At 45.0% G+C, this 26,842-nt stretch overlaps 1 protein-coding gene across 2 annotated transcripts in view; it reads right to left on the bottom strand.

Moving 5' to 3' along the window:
* Positions 1 to 21,342: 21,342 nt before the first annotated feature.
* LOC135388458 (cytochrome P450 3A14-like) overlaps positions 21,343 to 26,842 on the bottom strand; it is a 104,342-nt gene continuing 98,842 nt past the window's right edge. For both annotated transcript variants that reach the window (XM_064618032.1, XM_064618033.1), the window contains 2 exons: positions 24,928 to 25,090; positions 21,343 to 21,595 (listed from right to left, as the gene is read on the bottom strand). In XM_064618032.1, coding sequence (XP_064474102.1) covers positions 21,518 to 21,595; positions 24,928 to 25,090 — 241 coding nt within the window. In that variant the 3' untranslated portion in view covers positions 21,343 to 21,517. The remainder of the gene's footprint in view (positions 21,596 to 24,927; positions 25,091 to 26,842) is intronic.

The following is a 26,842-nucleotide window of genomic DNA, read 5'->3' as shown; positions in this document are numbered from 1 at the left end:
GTGCACGTGGTAAAATTTACCACACTTTTCCAACTTTAGCGGTTCTGAAGTTACAGGTTTCCGCGTTTACTGGCCTCCCAGTACATGGGACCGACGGCTTTTTTCTCCCAAAATGTTCCCCTTGCTGCGACATGATCGTGTTTTCATTCGTTGTGACAGTCTCAATGTGCTCTGTCGAACAGCGTTAATCCCGTAGACGCGCGACGTTCCGTTCTCGCGATATCGGCTTAAGAGTATGACGAGGCGACCAGTCTGGCTAGCGCAACTCTGAAACGCTTCCCACTGTTCGGAGTCTCAACTCGCATACCCGACGTCCGATTCAGTCGAAATTTTGTGTGCATGTGCTCTGTTCTCTGCTCTACAACTTTCTCATTCAAATCACCCGTCCATTTCCATCGGTTAGGGCGTCATTCTCGAAATTCCTAACACGGACCACCATTTCCTGACTTTGTCCCCGTTTTCAGGTTCCAAGCCCGCGGCTGATGCGAATTTCCTTTTACTGGATAAACGCACTCGACATAGGCACCGCGTAGAAACTTGCGACACCTTTCTATCCCTCTCCGTTCCCGAGTTAGGACACCGTGGCAATGGCGGCCCTCTTATACATAGGACCGAGGCAATTTTTCTCGATATCGGGTTTTCGTTGGCGTAGAAAGGCGATTGAGGCCTCTTTTTGACGGGGAAAGCGTCCTCTTTCCGATAGTATTAGTCCCGTCTTCGCGCGACTTTCCGTTCTCTTGTCATAGTGCGAGGAGCGCCTGAACAGCATGCATCTTCCTTCCCTTGCACCGCCGCCACCAGGCGGGGCTCGTGGCGCGCGTCCATTTCGCTTGCAAAGTTCGTTGAGGTCGGACGCGTTTGTTCTCGCATCCGGATTTTCGCGTTTCGATGTGGCTCTGGGCTCCTCTGGTGCACCGAAATGCTGTGGATGTGTTATTCTGCCCTACAGGTGATGCCTGGACGTGCTTTCTGGTGTGCGTGTTGGAAGAAACGTCCAGAAGCCCTTAGATTTGGTGAAGTAAAGGTTAGTTGCGTGCCAGCAGTGTCATGTTTCGTGCTTTTTGTTCAGTATCCTTTCCAGCATGTGGGTTCCTCCTACTTTATGCTCTCAGTGTGAATATTACCGTTGTGATTCCTATTACCTTATCTCTATCTGTTAGCTCAGTGTCCCTACTGGTAAACCTCCAACGCTTATCAGGGTGAAGATGTCACATGTGATGCTCCAGGGGCCCTGCTACTTACGACGAATTTGTGAATTTCAGATGCTCTTCACGGATCGATTTTCGTGAGCGACGCAGATGAGCCAGCACACACACGACGTGGGAAAATGAACAGATACGTCACGGAAATGTTGAAAGACATCAACTAAGTCGCGTCAAAGTACGTTACAGAGCTCTTCACTGATTTGTGTTTACTGTGAAACAGATGAGGCATACGCCTCACCCATGCAACTCCGTCATCTGCTCCACGGCAGTGCAAGCCTTTACAGCTGTGTCCTTGAATGTAAAAAATTGTGAATGGTATTAATAAATAACGGGAAGTAGACGGTATTTTATTGTACTCCTCTCTTATTATTTTTGTTCATTGCATGTGTATGCATGTATCGCCACAGCCAAATTTCATACCGTGTCCCCATACACGCAGTGTACAGACCATATAGGAGACGCAGGTCCTACATCTCCTATAATACCTATATTACTCCTATAAAACCTATAACTCCTGTCGTACCTACACCACTTATAGGTCCTATATCCAATAACATCATATGAGGATCTACATGCATCTTAAGGCGCAACACACACGGACAAGAGGGAGACACACACTTGCGCCGCACTCTCCCTCTTGTCCCTCTTGTCCGTGTGTGTTGCGCCTTAAAGGGTCTCTGACCAGAACTTGGTCAATGGTTTGTTTGTATGGATAACGAACCTACATGGTGTCTCCAACTTACAACTGAAACGTTTCGTCTCTGCGGAGCCGCCAACTATTCCAAACAAGGAGCCGAAAAGCGGTTTCGATTTCTGCCCTCAACTCGTGCGATCAGCGCAAACTCTAGCTATTATGCAGTGGGTTTCCCATGTGTATGACGTCAAACGCCCGCGACGTTTATTGGTGGAAAGTCCACACCGGAAGTTCGGGTGGTTTCCGCAACTTCCGTATTGCTGGGTGCTTTTTCAATATGGACGCGGAAGCACAGCGGAGTCGACAAGTCAGCTTTTCAGCTACCTTTCAGCAGCTGAGAGGCACCTGCTACGTGAAGCAGAGTTTGGTTGCCTTGCTTTTGAAATGTTGAGCCGCGAATCGACTTCAGCATGAAGAGGAAGTTCCAACGACAGACTGTTAGATGAGCTTTCAGCATCCATCACGATGAAGCACATGAACAGTTTGTGTAAATTTCATGTTTGACGGCGCCGTGTAAAGGGGCCGGAGTGGTCCATTGCATAATAATGCCGAAACAAGTCGAATGCTTATGTTGCAAGGAGCTGCTCTTAAAGTAGCATATTTAGAACTTCTAGGCCAGCACGAACCTAGCGCTCATATTCACAAGTAAGAAGCGTACGTGTCTCATGCACAATCATGCTGGTTGGTTTCAATACAAAATAGTTTTTCTGAACTTTTCGTTATTGTTCGTCACTTATTCAGAAAGAGTGCAGCTGAATTAATACTCGGCGTCCTACTAGCTTTAGCTTTGTTCAAAGCTTGCGTGTCTCATACAGGAAATAGATACGTACACTACATACCAACAGTTCGTGAGATGGATGTTGCACAAACTTGAAAAAAAAAAACAAGATAATCGTTATACCAGTCTGCGCGGTGAACAGGATACGCAAAGCCTTTCCCATAGTAACTACTACATGCTTTAAATACCCAAGATACTAAGTGGAAGTACCCCCTACAGGGGGTGAATAATGACCCCCCTCCCCCCGAACTTTTTTCAACACTCCTCCATGCTTGGGATTTTGGATAAACCACTGTGCTGACCCCTGACACAAAGCACCATCTCATCAGCCTACTCCGCCTGGTAAGAATTACATTGGGCTCTCAATTCCACCATAGACACAAATCCAATCCTGTTCTGACGCATCCCTTCGTCCACCCATTCAGTCAATGTCGTAAGTGTTGTTCGAACTCTTACTGTCTGATAGCACCCAAATAGTATTGTTTAGGCACCTCAAGTATTTTAATGATCGTTATGTGGAAGTAAATCAGACTGTTATGCAGGTTACCCTGTGTGTGACCTCGGTTCCTGCTCTCAGTCCTGCAGAAGTGCTCACTACACAAGTTGGCTCTCGAAAACCTCAATCTTCCATGCATGATGTAAAATCCCAGTTCGCTTGCTTCCTAGCCATTTTTCATTCTCAATCTTCCTTTTGTGTGCAAAGTGCACACCCAGTTCGAGTAGGATGTAGACCTTGAGGAACCAAGCTTTGTATCTTGGGCTGCTCGAAAACTCAAATAGGCATGTTTTAGTCAAAGATGATGTAACATGAAATGTGGTTCATATAGTTTATTGTGGCACTCAAATAATATCTTCATAATATGTCTGCAGAGATTGCTCCAAAATAGCATATGTGATGCATCGTTATACACTATTGGGCTTCTGGGAAAAATCATGATTCACCTGATACAGACGGCAGCCTTTGTAACGGTGTCTGACACATTTTTAGCAGCCACTGTTTTAAAATATGCATTAAAAATGCTCCAATTATGAAAGTATCACGAAGTTCTTCATTTCATTTGTTTACTTAAAGACCCTTGTGAAGGGATTTACATAAATGCGGGAGGTTTTTTATCCAAAAAGGACAAATACCAAAATGATGTACACAAAATTCGTTCACTCACCACAAAGAAATTCATTCGATCTGAAAACGATCATAGCACTTGGAAATAAATGACGATACATTTTGTTCTGATGCTATGTGGGCAGGAAGGTCATTCCAGTTTGACACCATCACCTGGTGCGGAGAGTAGAGGAATTTTTTTTGTTTGTGTAGGTGGAGCAAGTACTTTGTGCGAGTCATCAAGTCTTGGAAGTAACTTGTGAGGGGATTGGCAGTAAGTGGGGTGGGGAGGAGTGTGACTGTAATATAACTTGAATGCCAAGAATGCCAGGCCTGATACCTTTCATCTGGTAATCAAAGGAGTAAGAAAGAGTTTGGCTTTAATGGCTGAGACGCTGGAAAAAGGATGATAATCACGAGCAACAAACCGTGCGGTTCTGTACAAATTCTACTTTGTCGATTAAGAGATGTTGGGATGGGTTCCAGATTGCAGAGGCATATTCCAGTTCTTTTGAACATGGCAGTTGATGTTCTGAGACTGGAACACATAGAAAAGGCAAATACATACAAAGCATCAAGTGCCTAAGAAATGAATGATGAAAGAAGGCAGTCACTGGAAAGGTTAGCCAGTAGTAGGTCTTGAACCCACACCTTCTGTATTACCGATCCAGGGCCCTTACCAATTGAGCTAAGCGAACACGCCTCTCCAGTGACTTCCAAGGGTGCAGATGTAACCTAGGAATAGGTTCATGGGCAGGAGAACATTAGTCACTGTTATTATACAGGCATAGCTCTCTGTCCAGTATGATCACCGCAGAGCACATTTACAAGAACTCACAGGCACAAAACTTGCATAATAAGTATGTAATAACCTCAAACAGCTATTATATATAATAACTGGGACATGGAACTCCAATAGCAGATGGTCTGGCAGTACAACACATGTAATCTTGCCATCACTATATTTTTCCGAAAATGCTGAAAATATATCGATAGAATTACTGCAGTGAACTGCTCAATTTTTCACCTCAGATATATTTTTAGCACTCTGTCTTTCATGTTTCAAAATATACATGCATCGAACCTGCAGAAGCTTGTGTGTGTAAGTAGAGTCCCACATCTCATGTGCAACAGGCAGGTCTAAGTTGTATTGAGATATGTCAATTCCTTACGCATGCTCACCACCTGTAGATTCCTTTAAAGGGAACAAAAAACTTTTTGTTAGTAACAACTTCACTCTATATGCCACATTTATAAAAGAAATTGGTCTCGTACCTGACGGACAACTGTCATGACCATTGCCAGATGTCTTCCTCTCCTGTTCCTTCCACTTCCATGAAGTCATCACCCTAACATTGTTAAAAAAAAAGCCATATAAATGCGATAACTCAGATATTACCACTACGAGCATACAGCAAATCACAACCACATAAATAAAATACACAATTGCACCGAGCTGTCCACATTTTCACACACACAAAAAAAAAAAAATACATAACAGAGTGGACTCTCTCTAATAACACTTCAACAAGTTTGTGTAACTCTGTTTTGAAACTGGACACAGGAAGGCCATTTCCAATCAGCTGAAAAAATTTGTTCGGAAGAGGAACAGTTTCTGCTGATTTCTGGTAGTTGGTCCGTAGCAGTGGAACCTTGTAAGGTGGTACAGTGATAGATTTCATACCGTAATGGCAAGTGTTTGGGATGGTGCTAAAAGATCCTGAATTTGCAAGGCAATTTTGTGTAAATGTCTGATTTCCAAGTGAACGCTTTGTCTACTGTATTTTGCATGTGTTGAAGGAGCTGAGGGGCTGGATGGATGGATTGTAGTGGCACCCCTGGTGGGCCTCTCTGCAACGAGGGTCCAGCACATTGCACCTGTAGACAACCTGTAGACATGGTTGTCGTATACCAGGCTTTCTTTCTTTCTTTTTTTGTGCACTGCAATTTTATCGTAGTTGCCCTCTGTGGTGTTTCCCCAGATTAGACAACAATAGTACAGCTTGGGGTAAACTAAGGATTTCAACTGCGTTGGTTTGGAATCCAGAACCCTTCTTTACTATGTGCAGTATGCTGCATATTATAATGAAAACAAATAGAAGAATACTTGTACCTGATCCCTGCCTTGTACTTCCAACATTTGGTTCCACATCTTGACCAATGAAGTCATGAACTACATTGGTGCACACTGCTGTGACAATTATAATGTTACATCTAGATGCAGAATACACAGCTTCATTTTACGTACTGTGAATGTTGCTTACTGCATGGCTGCATACTGCTATACTGCATGAATGTTGCAGTTGGCATGGCTGCATTCAACAACACTCTGAATTGTACAGTAATCTTTTGATTTAGTGCGTAAACTTCAATTTTCTTTAATCCGTATTTTGCTTTGTTGCGTAAATGGTCTCCTAACATCTGCATGCCACAACGTAATTCTCACAAGGAGAGTAATCACTGTATAAATTATACAGAAGACACTAACCTCGTCACGTCCAGATGCAACAGTCTTGGAAGATAGATTCAAGGAAAGCACTGCGGACTGCTGTAGGCGGAGGTTCTTCGTACTCAAACTGAGGGGTCCGTCTCATAGTCTGCATTCTTCAAATACGATTGGCAAAATCCGCTGCCAACCATACCTGCCGCTGCGGTTGAACGCGCAGTATCGTACGGAACTGAATGCCCGCCGAATAATCTCGCTTTGACGACACAACCGAGGCACGTCAAATGAAGTAAGGGCTGTACCTCGATAAATTGGTCGTTGTTCCAAAAGATATAACTAAAGAAAACTTCGAAATACACACACTACGCTAACGCAGTGAAATAGCGCGCTGGATCCCGAAAGTCGTCGTAGCTCGTAGCCTCGTAGCTCCTCTTTCCACGGAAGTCGCTAATTGGATTATCGCAGTTATAAAACAGGTCGTAGATTTCGAGGTATATACATACTTTTTATTTCCACACATTGTGACAACAGTATATCGGCGTAAAAATGTTGGTTCTTGCTGAAAGTTGTTGTTGTAGTGCTCGATCACGTGACGGCATTCTGCGCGCTGATTGCATGGGCGATTGACGTCATCCCGGTGGGATGACCAGATGAGTTTTCTATATATGCGTACGTTTTCTTGGTTTGACGGTAGGTGTGCCAGCGTCGGCGTGAACCGCGATGTTCAAAATTCGAGTTTACGAAAACTACGAGGCGTTGAGGCATGAATTTTCGTATATGAAGTTGCTTTTGTGTATTCTATCGGTAGCCACTGCGGAAAAGGCTCTCCAGCTTCTGGTCAGAGACCCTTTAAGATGCATCAGTATTACCAACTAGCCCAACTGTTGTTGTTGAGGATCTACATATAGGATTTTTCAGTAGGGTATTGAGTTCCCCACTGTTGGTGTGCTTCAGTTTCTTGATATCAGATTTTTGTTACAACCCGTTCTTTGCTGGGCTTACGGCAAATCTCAAGCTAAATCCATTTTGCCCGCTTCAAGTTGCCACTCCAAAACTGTAAAACGGGGTTTGATCACAGGTATTCTATCGAATGCGGTAAAAAAATCTTGTTGTCATCAGATTCTTCTCTCTGCGGAGAGTCAGCTTCTCCGTTTGAATGATGCTGGTTACCCCCAACACATGTTACTTGGTTCTTTAAAGGTTTTGTTAAACACCGTTCTTCCTTGTTCGCCTGAAACTAAGCCTTCTGTTTCCAAACGTGTTGTATTACCTTACTTCCACAAAGTGTCTCACAGCTAGTTGGCTGTCACGAAGAAATTTCAAGTCAGCCTTGTTTTCAAGAACAACTTCCGTCTTGATCGCCGAACGCCTTTCGCGAAACCTGAAGTTACCTGTAAGAGTCACCGGAACAAATTCGTCCCCTGTTGTTCAAATGTTGTTTATCAGATCCCCCTAGCTTGTGGTTTCTGTTATATTGGCCAGACAAAGCGTTGCTTAAATGACCGTTTGAGAGAGCATTCATTAAAAGTAAAAAATAAAGCCTCAAACTCTGAAATTGCCAAGCATTTGTAAGAATGCTCAGATTGCTTCCCTCTATGGGATGAAACAATTCTAAAGGCTTCTGAATTGGACCCCCACAGAAGACTCTTGAGAGAGACCCTACGCATAACCTCTTGTGGGAACTGTGTCAGCAACGCATCCGTAATCCTCGGTCTGGCCTTGAGCAGACTTCTTGTTCCCCCGACCCTACTGAAAAATCCTATATGTAGATCCTGATATGATGTTATTGGATATAGGACCTATAAGTGGTGTAGGTACCACAGGAGTTATAGGTTTTATAGGAGCAATATAGGTATTATAGGAGATGTAGGACCTGCGTCTCCTATATGATCTGTATATTGCGTGTATGGGGACACGGTATGAAATTTGGCTGTGGCGATACATGCATACACATCCACTGAACAAAAATAATAAGAGAGGAGTACAATAAAATACTGTCTACTTCGCTTTATTTATTAATACAATTCACAATTTTTTACATTCAAGGACAGCTGTAAAGGCTTGCACTGCCGTGGAGCAGATGACGGAGTTGCATGGGTGAGGCGTATGCCTCATCTGTTTCATAGTAAACACAAGTCAGTGAAGAGATCTGCAACGTACTTTGGCGCGACTTACTTGATGTCTTTCAACATTTCCGTGACGCATCTGTTCATTTTCCCACGTCGTGTGTGTGCTGGCTCATCTGCGTTCTTCACGAAAATCGATCCGTGAAAAGCATCTGAAATTCACAAATTCGTCGTAAGTAGCAGGGCCACTGGAGCATCACATGTGACATCTTCACCCTGATAAGCGTTGGACGTTTACCAACAGGGACACTGAGCTAACAAATAGAGATAAGGTAGTAGGAATCACAACGGTATTATTCACACTGAGAGCATAAAGTAGGAGGAACCCACATGCTGGAAAGGATATTGAATAAAAAGCACGAAACATGACATTACGGGCACGCAACTAACCTTTACTTCACCAAATCTAAGGGCTTCTGGACGTATCTTCCAACACGCACACAAGAAAGCACATGTCGCTTCAATGCAGCACTGAGACGGGACGAAGGGCGGTTAAAACAAGGAGACAAACGTATCTGTAAACTCTCAACTGACAGGAATTTATTTGCGCAAACAAATTTAAACAATCCAGAAGGAAAATAGGTGGCGCACTAGCTACACAAAATTCTATGCCCCTAGTGTGGTCCACGTGGGCCCGCAAGGTCAACCCTACACTCCACGTTTAGAAACTCTTTTTCTAGGTCAGCCAGCGCAAGGGACGGGGCACTGATACAATGTGTCCCTTTTCTGTGAATACAGAAGGCTTCAATAATCTCGCGTACAGTCTTATCAGAGTTCTTGCACAAAACAGATGTTTTATCGAAGCATGGTATGCACTCGCAGTCCCTACAGTGCAGGCCAAGGTGGCCTGATGGGGTGCGGCGCATAGTCGATGCATGTTCCATAAGTCGGACGTTCAAGCACCGCCCCGACTGACCAATATAACACGCACCACAATCTAGAGGAATAGAATATATGGTACCTAAGTCGCAGGCAACAAAAGGATTTTTGTGGCGAATGCCACACCCCCGAACAATATGCTCTTTATTAATGTGTGAGCAAAGACTTTGCAACATGCGTGGAGCAGAGAATATAACCGGAATATCAAACCTGCTCGCAATCCTTTTTATATTGTGAGATATCCTATTGACATATGGTATGACCACTGGCCTGGCAAGGGGCGTGACAAATGTCCTTTTCGGAGTAGATCCCCTAAGCTGCTTCAGTAAAACCTCAGCTACATCTACTAGCGCATTCTCAGGAAATCCTGCACATCTCAGTCTGGTTATTTGGGTCTCGAAGCTATTGTTCAACATGTGCTCGCACGATTTTACCAGAGCTGCACGTATTACTGATTTGGCCAAACCCCTCTTTACTAATTTGGAGTGAGCCGAAGCATATGGCAGGAGGCCTTTTTTGGACCTAGGGTTGTACTTATAGCAGATATGCTGTTGGGTCTTGTGGATACCAAGGTCCAAAAACTGTAACGTGTCGTTCTCGGGTTGTTCCAAGGTGAGTTTCAAACCCCCCATGCACTTCCTGAATATCTCAATGAAAGCGACCAAATCTTTTTCATAGAACAGTAGAAAGTCATCTACATATCTACACACATGGTGGCGAGGCATAGCTTTTAGTGTCTCCTCCATTAACTTGTACTTAAATTAACTTGTTCGATAAAACATCAGTTTTGTGCAAGAACTCTGATAAGACTGTACGCGAGATTATTGAAGCCTTCTGTACTCACAGAAAAGGGACACATTGTATCAGTGCCCCGTCCCTTGCGCTGACTGACCTAGAAAAAGAGTTTGTAAACGTGGAGTGTGGGGTTGACTTTGCGGGCCCACGTGGACCACACTAGGGGCATATAATTTTGTGTAGCTAGCGCGCCACCTATTTTCCTTCTTGATTGTTTAAATTTGTTTGCACAAATAAATTCCTGTCAGTTGAGAGTTTGCAGATACGTTTGTCTCCTTGTTTTAACCGCCCTTCGTCCCGTCTCAGTGCTGCATTGAAGCGACATGAACTATCCCCAACTCCCCCTCTTCCTCCCTTTGGACAAGAAAGAACGTCCAGGCATCATCTGTAGAGCAGAATAACACATCCACAGCAGTTCGGTGCACCAGAGGAGCCCAGAGCCACAACGAAACGCGAAAATCCGGATGCGAGAACACACGCGTCCGACCTCAACGAACTTTGCAAGCGAAATGGACGCCAGAGCGCCAGAACCCCGCCTGGTGGCGGCGGTGGAAGGGAAGGAAGATGCATGCTGTTCAGGCGCTCCTCGCACTATGGCAAAAGAACGGAAAGTCGCGCGAAGACGGGACTAATACTATCGGAAAGAAGACGCTTTCCCCGTTAAAAAGAGACCTCAATCGCCTTTCTACGCTAACAAAAACCCGATATCGAGAAAAATGCCCCCGGTCCTATGTATAAGAGGGCCGCCGTTGCCACGGTGTCCTAACTCGGGAACGGAGAGGGATAGAAAGGTGTCGCAAGTTTCTACGCGTTGCCTATGTCGAGTGCGTTTATCCATTAAAAGGAAATTCGCATCAGCCGCGGGCTTGGAACCTGAAAGCGGGGACAAAGTCAGGAAATGGTGGTCGGTGTCAGGAATTTCGAGAATGACGCCTTAACCGCTGGAAATGGACGGGTGGTTTGGATGCGAAAGTTGTAGAGCAGAGAACAGAGCACACGCACACAAAATTTTGACTGAATCGGATGTCGGGTATGCGAGTTCAGACTCCGAACAGTGGGAAGCGTTTCAGAGTTGCACTAGCCACACTGGTCGCCTCGTCATACTCTTAAGCCGATAGCGCAAGAACGGAACGTCGCGCGTCTACGGGATCAACGCTGTTCGAAAGAGCACATCGAAACTGTCACAACGAAGGGAAACACGACCATGTCGCAGCAAGGGGAACATTTTAGGGGAAAAAAGCCGTCGGTCACATGTACTGGGAGGCCAGTAAGCGCGGAAACCTGTAACTCGAGAACCGCTAAAGTTGGAAAAGTGTGGTAAATTTTACCACGTGCACCGCGTCGATAACAGTATGCTCTCCAAAGATACATCATGTCCGACGCGAGCTTATTTCCGAAAAAGGGCTCCGAAGTTCGAAAAAACGGCGTTTCTAACGCGTCTCCTCGTACAACTTCTAAACCACTAGAGATCAGCTGCTAGTGTGATTTGAGCGATCGTAGAGCTATTCCAGACCCGTTCGGACCTAAATTTTGGTCTCAATCCGACAAATGGGGCGAGAGGTACGGGACTTTGGATGTGTCGGAAGCACCGGCGGGGGCCTTGAATTTCCAAATACCTCGGCAACTGTCAGGATTTCTCAGAAGCCACGAGCATGCAGGCGAAGGGGAAAGAAACGGGAATTCGTCACAAAAAACCGCGTCCCGATATGACAACTGCAGGCCAAGATATTAGACCCGGAAACCCATCGAGCGACAAAGCAATGTCGCTGGATGGGGTTCAACAACCACTGGACGGTTGAAAAACGCCAAGTAGTGTAATATGGCAAATGTGTGCATGGAACGCACGCATCATTTTATGTTTGATGTTTGGTCGATCAATAATGGACCTGTATGTATGTTCCAAAAATGAATCGAACATCAGTCATTTTAAGCTGCAGCTTAAAATAACTGATGAAACACATATCAGCCCTACTAAAATCAATATAAAATATTTACATGTAATTTTTTAAATTTATTTAATTAATTAATTAATTAATTTCTTAATTTAAAATTTTTACATGTAAAACTTTTATATTGATTTTAGGAGGGCTGATATGGGGGTGTTCCTGCACGTTCTTCCTTGTTTGAGGGTTTCAGGGACTAACTGGTCGACAAAGGATGACTCGTATGTGGCCGTATGTGACCCTGTATGACTCCTGCATGGTCTACATATAGGACCCGTGTAACTCCTACATCCTCAATGCAGGAACTTATGGGTCCTGCATGGTCCTACATGACTCCTGCATGGGCTCGTTTAGGATCCCATAATGGCCTACACAGGAGTTATATAGGACCTTATGGCTCCTACATGACTCCTGCATGGACTCGTATAGGATCCTATAATGACCTACACAGGAGTTATATAGGTTCCAAAATAACAAATAAGGATCCTGTAGCATCCTATATAATTTTACACAGGACCTACATGAATGACTTATGGGTTTTTTCAATAGGGGAAGTAACCCTTTTTGTCCCCAACTGGTTGTTCCCTTCCCTCTGGTTGTATATAATTCTTGTATGCGAAGTAAAATTTTCAGCTGTGTTTGAGACTTCGTGTTTGTGTCTGTCCTTTCGTGTTCCCTAGTCTCGGGGTTTTACATTATGCATTCCTTTCTTTTTTTGGCTAGCGCCGGCCGGATGACGATATCCTATTACATCCGGAACGAAGACCTTTGCGTACGCATAAATGTCTGTGCCGTCTTTTGACGATGGTAAGATAGTTATTGACCTGAGGAATAATATGGATTTATGTGGTTGTGAAAATACACTTTGTGTTTGTGAGTGTCAGAATGTGAAAATGCACGCGCTGGGACCCCACTTGACAAGTAAGTGCTATCTGTTTGCCTTTTCGTGTGACACGAGTGATACATTTATGTACTATTGCGTGAAATAGTGGTTTAAAAAATAAGGGCAGACGCGTTTGCATTGGTATCTGTTGGATTGGACGAACGTTTTTAATGGAATTGCCTCGCGAATCTCGTGAAGTCTTTGTTTTGGACGGGGTATTTTATGAGTGCCTGACGTCGGTCCTGCTGTTTGTTTGTTTGTTAGTATGTATCTGTCACGTTCGTGGCGCTGTTCAAGCTTTGTTTTGTTTGCAAAAATTCAGACTTTACGGTATTAAGCTGTCCGAGTAGAAGTGACTTTCCCTGCTCGCTTAAGTTAAATTGTGTGTCCTTTTCCTGTGCTTTCTTCACGCAGGGACAATGCAAATGAGTATTTAGCAAGAGATAAACTAGTAGAGCCCTGGACCGGTAATCCAGAAGATTTGGGTTCGATCCCTACAGCTAGCTAAACTTTTCAGTGACTTTCATCGTTGAGTATTTAGCATTATGCAATAATTAACTGATAGCAGAAATGGGTGTCTTTGTCACAGTTTATTATCGTATGCCTCGTTATTTTATTCTTTTCTCTTATAGCTATGCGAGCAAAAGTGCGTGTAATTTTCGATGCTCTTTTTTTATTTACTTCTACGCAGAAGAAAGCCTCCTGGTAATAGCTGAATAGTGTTCTATCAGTGGAAGTGGGTCTGATTTTGTTGGGTTGAAATAGTGCGTGTGCTTAGAAATTGTTTGTTTGATTTTGTTGGGTGTTCGATATCTTGATGAAGTAAGCAGTGCTTAATTTTGGAGTCATGGGTTTTTGAGCAGAAATGCTGGTATATGAGCACGGAGTAGAAATTCCTATATTTCTCTGCTCCCTAAGGAACTTTGTACGTCGTTTTCCGAGCAAACCGCGTTCAGTTTCCGCGAAATAGAAAAATGAAGTAGTGTATGCTCTATGATTTTCTGTTGCAGGATTAGGCGTTTTCCCCGATGAGCAGTATTTTGTATGCGATGTCGCATGCCTGGACTTGTTCAGTAGTGTTGCCATTTTTACCCTTCGCTAATATCTTGTTGCTGTCATGTTGTGCTAGCCGCGTAGCGATAGGCGGTGACTCTGCGATTATTCCTCAGTGGTTCGACTTAAGCCTTTTCCCTGCTCACTTAAGGAAATTTGTGTATCCCTGTGCTGTGCTTTCTTTACGCAAGGGCAATGCGACTGTGTATGTGGCATTATGCAAGAATTATCTGGTGGCAGAAATGGGTGTCTTTTTCTCGGTTTATTAGCGTGCGCTACGGTTTCTTGCAGTTACAGCTATCGGGACACAAAGGCATGTAATTTTTCGCGGTTCTTTTCTTCTTGCACTGCTTTTACTCAGATGGTAGGTGAGGGGAAAAAGTTAGCATCCAGGTAGAGCAGGAGAAAGCCTACATATGTGCATATCCAGTTCCTGTATTAGTCATCACACGTCATATATGTCATACGTTACTTGGATCTGACCTGGCCTTATCCCTATCATTACTGCACAAACATAGACAAACATCTCTCGCCCCCTTTGTCCTGGCCAATCTCCCTTAGTGCTTCACGGCCATTATCCCATTGGTAGAAGAAGAAGAAGAGAAAGCCGCTCGGCAGAGGAGAGTCCATGAGAACGAAATTTGTTTGTTTTTTGTTATATGTTGAGTGGCAGTACTCACTTTACTTGATATGTTGATGGAGTAAGCTGTATGCAGTTATAAGTATTTGCGCAGAAATGCTGGTATGTGAGCATGGAGGAGAAATTACAATATAGCACCTCTCCTTGTGCATTCCTGAGCTGATGACTGTGTGTGCGTGCTTTTTTCCTGGTTTGTGACGTCATCATGGCATGTTGGGGCTTGTTTAGCAGTGTTGCAACTTTACCCGCCGCTATTATCATGTTGTTATCTTGTGTTAGCCGCGTAGCGATGTGTGGTGACTCTGCGATTATTCCTGAGGCCTTAAAGGGACTATGAAACGATTTTTTTCTTCGTTTCGTTCGAATGAACACATTTTTCTGAGCCTAGAATCGAAATTTTACTTTCGTCGCGTTAGCGGACTTCTCGGGAGCGAATTTAAACGGAGCGGCGAAGGGAGGACAGCTGGCGCCGCGCCGTGGGGAGCTGCCGAGCGGAGACACAACGGGTAACTTGGCGCGACCACGGCCGGCTCAGCAACATGTCATCGTGACGTGTTGCCGAGCTGGCCGAGCCGAGGAATCCCGCCAGGAGCATGCGCCGTAGGATCCCGCGTATGCGTTCATCGGGAGTGGAAATCTCCATGACAGCAGCTTTCGCGCGATCGGCAGATATCGGCAGTGGCGGCAGCCACAGCGCGAGCTCGCGGCATTACTTGCCATTGTGCAACACCGGTGACGTAACGGGGAACCGAAGTGCGGTCCGTACAGTTACACCATCGGCAGGGAAATATGCGCGAGAGAGGAGGAACGCGGAAGAGATATTTCCAGCGCGCGCTCCTCGCAGAGTGGAGCGATTTCGTCCGGAAAAATTTGTGGCATATTAGTTTCTCTGCGGGAAGAACAGTTTCTATCGAAAAAAAGTATGGGGCTTCGGGAAATTTCATAGTCCCTTTAAGCCTTTTCCCTGCTCGCTTAAAGGAATTTGTGTGCCCTTGTCCTGTGCTTTCTTTACGCAAGGGCAATGCGGCTGTGCATGTAGCATTATGCAATAATTGTCTGATAGCAGAAATGGGTGTCTTTTTCTGAGTTTATTAGCATATGCTTCTGTTTTTGAACACAAGCACAAGTGCGCGCAATTTTTGCTGCTCTTCCCTCAAATCACTCCTTTTGCGCAGAGGAAAGTCGCATGGTACAGCTGAGAAGTGGGTTTCTCGGCTTGTTTGTTAGATGTTGTTAGGAGCTCGGTATGTTGAAGAAGTCCGCTGTTATAGGTATCCGTGCACAAATGCTTGTATCTGAGCGCAGGATAGGAATTCCTGAAGCACGGCACCCTCAGTGTAAATTAATTATTTTGGATGTGAGTCTGCTTCACTGCATGACAAGGCTGAAAATGGGTAGAGAGAAAAACTTGGAGCGCTTCATTAATAACGATCCAAGTAATAGGGCAATTATAGTTTCCATAGAACGTAGAATTTTAATAGGCTCCTAAAATTTTAGTTTTGTAGTAGCTTTTCTAAACTGCAATGCAATAATCATTTGCATGCATAATAATCCTAAATTATAGTGGAGCGTAGTACGGACTTTTTGTGATAGTCTTTCTAAACTGCAATGCAATAATCATTAATATAGTATAGGAATGACATCATGTTCCCGTAAAGGCGTTCTGTCTAGTCCTCCGTGGAGCGCGAATAGAACTTTGCCCCCAGGCTTTCGCGCCTTTTTGCTCGCAGGTGTAGCCTCAGACAACGAATGTATGAGCATAGAAAGGGTCATGTATTACATAAGCCTGGTGATGATGTTGAGTGGTCTCACTTATTATTTTAAAAGAGTACTGGTAGTTTACTGGTGATGTGATTCTAATGACCACCCTTTGGGGGTGAAAATCGTTAACATGCACGGTGCTGTTTGTTGAATTTTAATGTAAGAATGAATATAATAAAGAGTAGGACAAAGGAAATACTCTTGCGATTCAATAAATAATAGCCTTTGTCTTTGCTGCTGTCTTCTTCCGACAGGATGCGATGACGTCACGCAGTCTGTAGCAATGCATTGACCGTTACTGGAAAAAAGTGTAGCAATAGAAAAATGGTGTGCATTGCCCTGGACGGATTTATGATGAGCACTGTTTTTGAATAAGAGGAGTGCGTGTGCTTAGAAATAGTTTGATGCTGGTTTTCTTCTTCTTTGTTCAAGTGTTTCTGTTCGCTTTTTTCCCCCTTGTTGTCTGACAAACATGAGCTGACATGCCTGGGCCTGTTCTGACATGCTTTCCTACTACATGTAGTTTTTTTTCTTTTGAAAAGAAACATTCTTGAAGATGTCGATAGTGCTGCCCTGAATGGGAATAGTGCTAGAACAATTCTTAATAATTTTGCGATTCATTTAGTTCAGAGAGTAACCGCGAGGGGAACAGGTGTGTGACTTTATTCAGGAGGAACAAAGCATCATTATTCCGTTAGCAGCCTGGCTCTCAGATGGGATGGACATGTCTTGCTGAACCACTATTTTGTTTTTTTCCTGTGCAGTATGGCTTTGGGAATGAAATGCTTAATTCCTACAATCTCCTCTCATGTATGGTGTCTTTCTGCAATAGTTCCCTATGCAATCATTATAGTAGAATAAAGGAAATAATCTTGGGAATGTGATTCAATAAATAACAGGTCCCCTGTCTAGAGCGTACGCGTCCTTGAGCCACGCACCTGCATAATGACGTCATACCGCGAGACTATTGTTTCAGGATGACCTTGTCTGGAGGAGCATTAGTGGAAAAAAACAGTGTAGCCCTGAGACAATAGGATGACGTCACGACCAATGGGAATGGCCTGCAGGGAGCGCAAGGATTCACTTCTCTCTTGGACACTGACGGGTGTGGACACACTAATTCTGCTCCAGGCAATTGTGTTGGCCGTCAGTGGAAGAGCGTAGCTTAGGTGGGGTTCTGTCTGCGTCTGATGGGGTGCGGATGTGTCGTTCGTCACTGGTGAATGCTGTTTGACGATGCAAGTGGATTTTGTGACGAACGGATTTACAATGAGGAATGCTGTGAACGTGAAAAATGATGGTGAGTGTCTTTTTCACTCTGTTCAAATGTCTTTGTGTTTGTTTTCCTCTGTTGCCCAGCAGTCGTACGATTTGTCCTGACGTGTCCTGACATGCCCCTACATGCATGCTTTCCTTTGTTAATTCCACAGTATTGTATAACTTGCGCGAATTTTGGCCTTTGCCTATGTATCTGTATTTTGTAATTTTGACTGGTGCACTGCCTAGAAGGCCTCTGGCTGTTGGCAGGTACCGAACAAAAAAATAAACTCACTTATCACTTATCACTTTGTTGACGCTTTGTATTTTTCTTTTTTTGACAAGGAACATTCTTGTCTTGACAATGTCGGTAGTGCTGCCCTGAATGGGAATAGCGCTATTCTTAATAATTTTATGGTTAAATTAGATCAGAAATCAACCGCAAGAGGGACAGATGCATGACTTTATAGAGGAGAAAAAGCATTACGATTCAGTTCCGTGCCTGGCTGTCGGATGGAGTAGACGCATCGTTCTGCGCTCCTTGTTGCTCGTACTCTGTGTTGATTTGTTGAGTGCCTAGTCCTCTTATTAGCCATTGATGGAGTTACGTGTTAGGATATTTTGTTCTTTTGCAAGTCTCATTTAATAAGACTTTGGAATTCCTACGATTAGTTTTTATGCACGGCGCTCTTCTGCAATAGTTTCCTATGCAATCGTTATAGAAGAATAAAGGAAATAATCTTGGGATAGTGATTCAATAAAATAGGTCCTCTGTCTAGAGCGTTCGCGTCCTTGAGCCACGCAGGTGCATGATGACGTCATGCCATGGCTTCATTATAGATTGACCTTGTCCAAAGGAGCATTAGTGGAAAAAAACAGTGTAGCCCTGAGACAATAGGATGACGTTATGACCAATGAGAATGGCAGCAGGGGGCGCAGGAATGCTCTTCTCTATTAGCCTCTCGCAGGTGGTCACCGCACAGGGCGCTAAGAGCGTGCACGCATGCGTAGCGGCCGCGGAGCGGCGTCCCAGTCAGTTTCTCGCTGGCTGTCGCGGAGAACAGATGTGCGCTCGGTTGCTCCGCAGTCCCTGCACTTGCTCAGTTTCTGGCTGGCTGTCGCGGAGAGCAGACGTGCGCTTGGTTGCTCCGCAGTCCCCGCGCTCGCTCAGTTTCTGCCTGGCTGATGAGCAGTCGCAGGGGAAAAAGGTGGGTGATTTACAGATGTTTGCGCGTTGTTTTACCGTGCTCGTGTTAAGCCTTTTCTCGCTGTACGTGCATCTTTAGACTTGTTTAGCGGTGTCCCGTACCAAGTCTGTTGACGCACGTTTACCGTCGTGTGGCTAGTGGTTCCCGCCTTGTGTTAGCCGCGTAGTGTTGTGACGCTGTGGTTAGGCCTAGTCGATTGCCTTTTCTCCGATGTGTACTGTTTTCTCCGTGCTGTTTAGCAGTAGCAGTTAGACCTTTTCTCTCACATGCCTAGACTTGTTCAGCAGTGTTGCCATTTTTACCTGCCGCTAGTGTCTTGTTCTGTCTTTCTCGCATAGAGCTACGATGGTGGCACCATCTGGTGTGATGCCTTGCAACTAAGCAGCCACCTGTCATCGATCTCTGCAACTGCTGTGTGCCAACTACCAACATGGTGGACGCTCGTCACTCGTGTGTTGCGGAGTGGTTTCTTCGCCGCGGCATCGTCCATTTTCGAATAAAATGTTTCTCTCCACTCTATTTCTATATATCTATTGTTCTTACTACCTATTTTATATTTTTTATGGGCTCTCGTAGTGCACAACGCTCAGCTGGTCTGGCACCAGTTAGATGCTCCCCAATTAGTGTGGTGGCTCCCTGGAGGTTGCTGATTAATGTGGGGGGTCCCAATTAGCTCTAATTGCTAATTTAATCGTGTTCAGGACAGTTGAGCGTTGTGCACTATGAGAGTCCAGTCATTACTACTTATGGGATGGGGACCTCTCTCTCTTTCACATTCTTACCTCCAAACGGGAATATTCTTAGGACTTTTCAAGTTTGCACAGAGATGAAATTTTTTATTGATCAACTATTGTAAATAGATGTTAGCATTATTCGATTCCCAAGAACACAATAAGAATTCTATCAAAACAAACAGTAGAAAGCAAAAAAATATCTAAGAACAGACATGAATATCACTGCAAATTGGTTTTAGACAAACATTATCTAAGCAAGCGAGTCATACTATGCTATCATCAGCGGAAACAATACTCAATCAAAACGAGAAACGTTGCAAATTTAATGGACTTCAGATTATTGTTAATCAAGCGAGAAATCAACAAGCACAACTAACAAATCATGCACACATAATTCCCAGCACACAAAAGATTAATCGAGCGAACATCTGAAACAATCTAATTTGTTCTGATTGATTTCTTGTTTAATGCAGTGCCCATTGCAATGATTACAATCACATCTGGTCTAGTGTATTTCAATCCTTCGTTAGCAAACCTGAAAAGCTCCACCATCAATCCCAGTGACCCTTCCGATGCTGACGTTTAAATATTTTTATAACTATTGTAGATTCGGCATACAAGTTCTTGCACCTTCAATTCCGTAATTTGTACCATATCTCCGAATACGACCATGTCTAGGACGTATTGAAATGATGTGATAATAGAATCATCTCGCAGCTCTTCTTTTTCGAAGCAGCTTTTTATCTTGTGCTCTCTTGACTTATGGTAGTGAGTACAAAATCCGTCCATGCACTTAATTAAATCATATCTGTGCTCATTTTATTGACTAAAAATTTATTATATTATTATAGTTCTCTCATTTTATTGTTCGAATCCACTGGTGGGTCTTGCATTAAAAAATACAGGTTTCTATGGTGTATTCGCGCTGCTTGTTTAGAAAATGTTTGCCTGAATTAATTCATGCTTTGACTTTGTTTCAGATGATCACTTGATTGATATTAATAAAAATATTCTACGAATTGGGAAGGTATTTGTGAGTTGTGTCTGCTGATTTCCGCTGTAGACAACTTTTACATTAATTTGCGTTTTAGATGTGTTGTTTGTTTGTGGTTTCTGCGTGTAGAAATTTTTGTTGCATTGTGTTACTGCTATTGTGTTTCTTCTGCTTCAGGTTTTGCAGTTAGATTTCCCTCATTCACAGATTGGCATTACAGCATTGGCTTTAATATATCTCATCTTGTACTTTTGTGTATGGCTATCCTTTGCATGTCTATGCATGCATGTAAACCACCTACTGCACACCTGTTGTAGCGGAGAAAAATTGCGAGTGAAGTCAGCCTAGGCGGAAAAATGGCGAAAGAAGTCGGCCCAGGCTCAAAAATGTGCGAGGGTAAGCGCACGCGCAGCCCTTCGGCTACGCGCCGGCCACCAATATGCGAGCGAGCAGCCCTCCACACGAGCGCCACCCACTGGCACGGGAAAAAATGTGCGACTGAAGTCGGCCGAGGCGGAAAAATGGCGAAACAAGTCGGTCCAGGCTGAAAAATGTGCGAGGGCAAGCTCACGCGCAGCCCTCCGGCCACGCGCCGCCCGCCGATAAGCGCGCGAGCAGCCCTCCACCCGAACGCCACCCATCGCGCACGGGAAAAAAATTCGCGAGTGAAGTCGGCCCAGGGGTTAATAAAACGCGCCTACCAGTGGGCCCTGGTCTCCCTCGACACCTAATTGTACTACTGAGGTCTAAAGCGAAGTGGATGAAAGGGAGTCAAGGCATTGGATTCTGCCCCTAACTATGCACGAAAAACAGCAGCCGCTGATCAAGTGATGCAGACACACACTTATGTGTATAATTGGCACTGGAGGTATTTTCACGTTTCTTTTATTAATTATTAATTCTTTTATTTTTCTCTTGTATTTCGTCGTAGTGTCAGCCTTATCTTGGTTTTTGAGGGCTGAGTGCTAGGTTTCAGGATTTGCTATTGCACCAGCTCTTTTGGTGTGCGGTGTTGTCTTTCATATCTTGTAGAGCTTGATCCAGAGGTCGCTGGCTGGAAACGATACCGAGGCGTAGTAGCCCATCTTCATTTCACCCTGCAGAGTGAACAGTTTGTATGATTGGAATTGCAGATGATCATGATGACGACAGGCATGACACATATCACAGGAAGGTTACGGTTGTCTAACGCGACTTTCAGCGACAGCACTGTCGGCATTGGCCTTCACTTTAACCGAAAAGATATTCCGTCCTATCAGGTATTTCACTTTTTACGCTATCTGCCGTTTCCATTGTCAGTAGAGTATCACCACGGACGTTTTCGCTCGACTGAAACGGCTGATTCGAATGTCGCGCATGCGCATTAGGAGTGGTATGCCGCGCGATTTAGCTCGAACGACAACTCGCGCTGAGTCGTTTTGTTTCCTTCCGCGGCGACAATCGATTGGCATCCCGAACCAAGATGGCGGAAGTTTCCACCAGTTGAGTTATAATGCACGTTACAGTGGAATTATCCAATGTTTACGGTTTCGAAGGATGTGCATCCCCTGCAGGAAGTTATTGGATGTAACGATGTATCGAGCATTTCACACGCTTCAACGTCCAATATGGGCGTGCTGCTTGGGCATTTGGTACATGTACCTAATACGTGCTCTTCCCATTTTGCCCATCTTTAGCGAATATGGGCTGCACATGGACATAATGCGCCCCATATTGCCAATATTTTTCCGATATTGGGTGAAGCTTGGCAATATGGGGCCCGTATTCCTGACATTCTCCCGATATTGGCAAAACCCTTTACATATTGGTCTCGTATCGCCCATACACAGCCAATATGGTACCTATATTATTGTCAGGCTTGGGTAGGCGGCCTCTCAAATCCTGGGAGCAACACAAGTGGCACGGGACGTTTCGTCCTCGTGGGGCACGGTCGTGAGCAGAGAGCAGCTCCTACACGCTGAGGGAGCGGCTGGTTTTGCAAGAGGCTGTCTGAATGCCTAGCTGAGCAATACTCCACGGACACTGGTACAATAGAACGACTTCACGACTCCTATCTGCAGGGCGTGGATGGTATCCTGTTAAGGTACATACCCCAGGCAGATAACGAAGACGGCTCATCCCCATTCACAGCCGTGGTGCCACGGAAATTTCGTAAGTCTTTGATGTGTTACTTTGATGACTCAGCCTTGGCAGGTGACAACAGTGGCAGGAAAACTTATGAAAAGTTATGTCGCGTTCCGACATGGCCAGGAATAAGACAGGACGCAACAAAGTACGTTCGTACGTGTCCGGTATGCCAGACTGCAAGACCTCGTGGTGGTTCACCCCTTGTGCGCATACCGCCTGTTCAGAGCAATAGAACCTTGCAAGTAGTTGTTTGTGGTCTGATGAGACCTTTTCCTCGTAGTCCTAGGGGTAGTCAGTACTTGTTTGTGGTTACTCAACATTTCACACAGTTGATCTTCCCAGATCTTCCCAGGCCGCTGAGTTCCCAGCGAGTGTGGGAACGACTAGTTGGCACCTCTTGCCGGTTCGGGATTCCCGCTAAACTCATCACTGACAATGCAACCTGCTGCTGTTCTTGGATTCTTACATTCGGAGGCATTTGGCACACTGAGGCCATATCACCCTCAGGCTAATATTACCGAACGTGTTAATCGGAACCAGAAAATGATGTTGGTTGCTTTTAACAGCCAGCACGACCATGATTGGAATCTTCGCTTGCCTAAGCTGGAGTTCGCTACAAGGACGACGGTCTGCAGATCTACAGCTTCACCCCGGTGGTCCTGAACGTGAGACGACAGGTACCTTTTCTAATAGAGAATGCCCTTGGCCTCCGGGATTGTAGTGCCCGACTTTTTTATTCTAGGTTCGCTCAGGTTCCCGGTGCCGACTGGACTTTGCAGCTTGGACGGCACTGAAGAATCTGGACATGTCAAGTTTGGACCAGGCACGCCAGTACACCGACGGCAATGGACTCCCACCACAGCGTCGATGACCTTGTCCTTTGATGGACACACCCGCTTAGTGACGTCTTTGCAGGCTCGCTTGCTTCGACAAAATTGCGTGCCTTCCAAGACTCACTTACAGGGTGCGTCGCTGTGACACGGTGGAAGAATCTGGCCCAGCACAAGTCTCGGACCTGAAGGCTTATCAACTCCGAGACCCCGACGGATATGAGACCGATTACGTATAATCATTCTCCTTCCCAGGATCTGGACCAGGATCCTGCTTCCCGGACCTACTTCTGGACACTAGAGCACTCGCCCGGGAAGGTGGCGCACGTAGCTGCTACTATCTCTACCGGTAGAACTAATGCTTGCGATTCAATGTACCATTTATTCGTGCGGCTCTCTTTTCATGGTGTCTCACGATTGTTAAAATTAGCTTAGCTCGCATTTGTTATAAGGGTCCTGCAGGCCCTTGTGGTTATGAGTCTCCTCCTAACTAGATCTCTCGCCCCCCCTTTTTTTTATAGATATAGCACACTCAGCGAAAGCAAGAGCAATATCGGGGAGACAGAGCATCTACACCACGAGAAACGAAAGTGGCTACAATCTGTGTGCTCCTGGAATGCTGTTTCCTGGGACAGGCCCATCTGCTGGGTGTCACGTTCGAGATAGATAGTCGTCTTCGCTACGGCCCCTACGACGCGCTGATGAAGACGAGGGGCGAGCAGGGTACTGTGCCCACTTCGCCAAGTCCCCGAGATTCATCGACCAGCTCAGTGCAGCGGACCCTTGCACAGCGCCAGGGTATGCCGGCACGTACCACTAGGACTACGACCTGCAATGTTGAGACAGCTCTGGCTGTTCCTCGCCAACGTCGCCTGCATTTACTTCGAGCGCCTTCATCTCGATAAATTGTGATTCACATGGCGGACGATCTCTGAGAGTTTCTCTTAACATCTTGTGGAAGGGGGAGAGTGGGTTTGTGTGGAGTGCCGAAAGGTGGCGGCTGAGCCCTGACTAGTTGCGGGAGTGGCCATTCCTTTTTTTTTTTTTCTCATTCACTGTGTGGACTGACAAGGTGGTGGCCTTTCTGTTTTCAAGTTTGACTGCGTGTAAATTAATAAACGGTTCGTCTCTATACTGCACCTGGGTCTGCAGCGGTGTGGCGCCTTCTCCAGGGACGGAACAAACGCCCTTCGCCCCAAGAGTTGGAATAGCTTCCCACAAACGTTACTGTCTTCCTCCTGTCTTCCAACACGTAAGTCGTGGTAAAAAACATTTACATAATTTTATACACTTTCACTGCTTTTATCACTTTCATTTAAGGTCGATAAGTTGAGAAAATGATGCTTTGGGACAGTGTGCTGAGAGAGGTAGGCCACGCGCACGAAGTAGTAGTAGTATAAGAAAGCAAGTTGAATTTTTCTACGACCTTGAGAACCATGGGCAAGATGTTGTGTCCGGTGTCCCAGACATACCTTCTGAGAATCTCCAAGTTCAAGCCGAAACTTGAGGAGCATCCTGGCAGCCGTGTACATTATTTCCAGATTGGCCAATCGCATCCCCAAGCAGTTGCGTGGGCCTATGCCGAAAGCCTGGTATGCCATTGGGTGACTGTGCTCTCTATATTCGGCACTGAACCTGCAATGGGATACCGAACGGTTCAGGTATAAGTGCACTGACACAGATGTACGTATGTCTTGAACAAGAACAAGGGTATCACCTCACAGTTGGCCGTGCACAAAGCGTACAATGCCTAATTTGCTGGTGAAAACAATTTCAACTGATTAGAAAGGCAAATATAATCATGTATATTACGAATTCCCTTGTCTTATGCAAGGCGAATGTGGTGAAAATGCAATTTCAGTAGTGCAATACACGCAAACATGCGCCTAACGTACTCGAAAATGCAGATTGTAACACAAAGAAGGTATGGCTTAGCTTAGCTGCATAACGTTGGCGTGTTACACGTCCGTCTAGGAATACGTGACGTTTTTCCGTACACTCACAAAACCGGGTAAACCCACGCGTTTTAAGTGGAATGCATGTACTTGCACGTGGACACCACCGAGATACACCAAATGCCAGGAGACGTCATGACAAAAAAGACAGAACACTGTTCTGACACAACAGGCAACAAACATTTTCTTCTAACGTTTCGACGCCTATGCGGGCATCCTCATCAGACCAGCGGCCCTATTCTCGTGAAAAGTAATTGGCCTCGATTACTTTATATCACGCTAAGGGCAGGGCCTCGCGCTCCGCCCACGTTGCTAGGGGTGGGTACGTAAACTTCGCTGTGCTTCTTGCCCTGCAACAGGCCAATAACTGAACCAACTATTTAAGGGAAACTGCTAATGACACAGTAACCAAAGCTATACTGCCGGTGCGCTAATTGCGTGCTGCTGTCATCCACTGTGCTAAATTGCTAATATATGTGTGGTGTGTGTGTTTGTTGTCTTTTGTTAGGAAGTATCTTGCAAGCCAGCAAGAACAATATAATTTGTCTTTTAATTGGCAACCGGAAGCAGTCTCGACCAGGACGAATGGTTTTGGAATGTGGTTTTCCGTTTCCTCTCAATCTCCAAGGCGAGCTCATTAACGTTGACAACGTCATTTTCACGTCGGCATTTTGATCGACCGCTACAATCGGGATTACGTCGAAGCGCATCGAAACAATTAGTAAGCTGGCGGCACTACAACTACAACGGATGGTTACTCCCCGTTCATGACCGATAGTGTATCACCGGAATTAGTGGAGTTGTTCCTGCGCAATTTGATGTAATGTATGGCAACAGCGGACGACGGACGTTAGAGTACTCCGGAATTCCCTTTCCGAAAATTCGTTTATTTAAAAAGTAAGCCGTTTTCGGAAGAGAAACTCGGCCAAATAGACCGCGAAACCATGCCCAACATTCCCGCATCGATCGCACACACACATTCCCGGATGCGATAGTGCCATTAATGATTCAGGTTTGTTTTGAATTGGAGGCTTCATGTTGTGATGAAAATCACATATAAACTCCTAACAATTACATTTCCGGTTAAATTGATGATACTGATGGTTATTTCCCACTCGATAATGCAAACACCATTTAGTAAACGTCTCCACTTGTATCAATCGCGTGCCATTATGACAACAATCTTGTCTCCTCGCAACCTCTCGCAAAACGTTTGCGAAGGCACATCATAGATATGATTAAATAATACAAATTTCACGGTTCTGCATGATTTCGGTTTAAAGGGGCACTAAACCTCTCGACGACCATTCTCCAATTATTATGCTCCATGAAAGAACGTGGCTCACGATATTCAAATATGATATTCATTTATATTATATCACGATATTCATTTACTTCGAGCGAGCGTGTTTACCACAGAACAATGCCATTC

This window comes from Ornithodoros turicata, chromosome 3 (genome assembly GCF_037126465.1).
Source record: "Ornithodoros turicata isolate Travis chromosome 3, ASM3712646v1, whole genome shotgun sequence".
Lineage (NCBI taxonomy): Eukaryota > Metazoa > Arthropoda > Arachnida > Ixodida > Argasidae > Ornithodoros > Ornithodoros turicata.
This window is presented reverse-complemented; position numbering and strand designations above follow the sequence as displayed.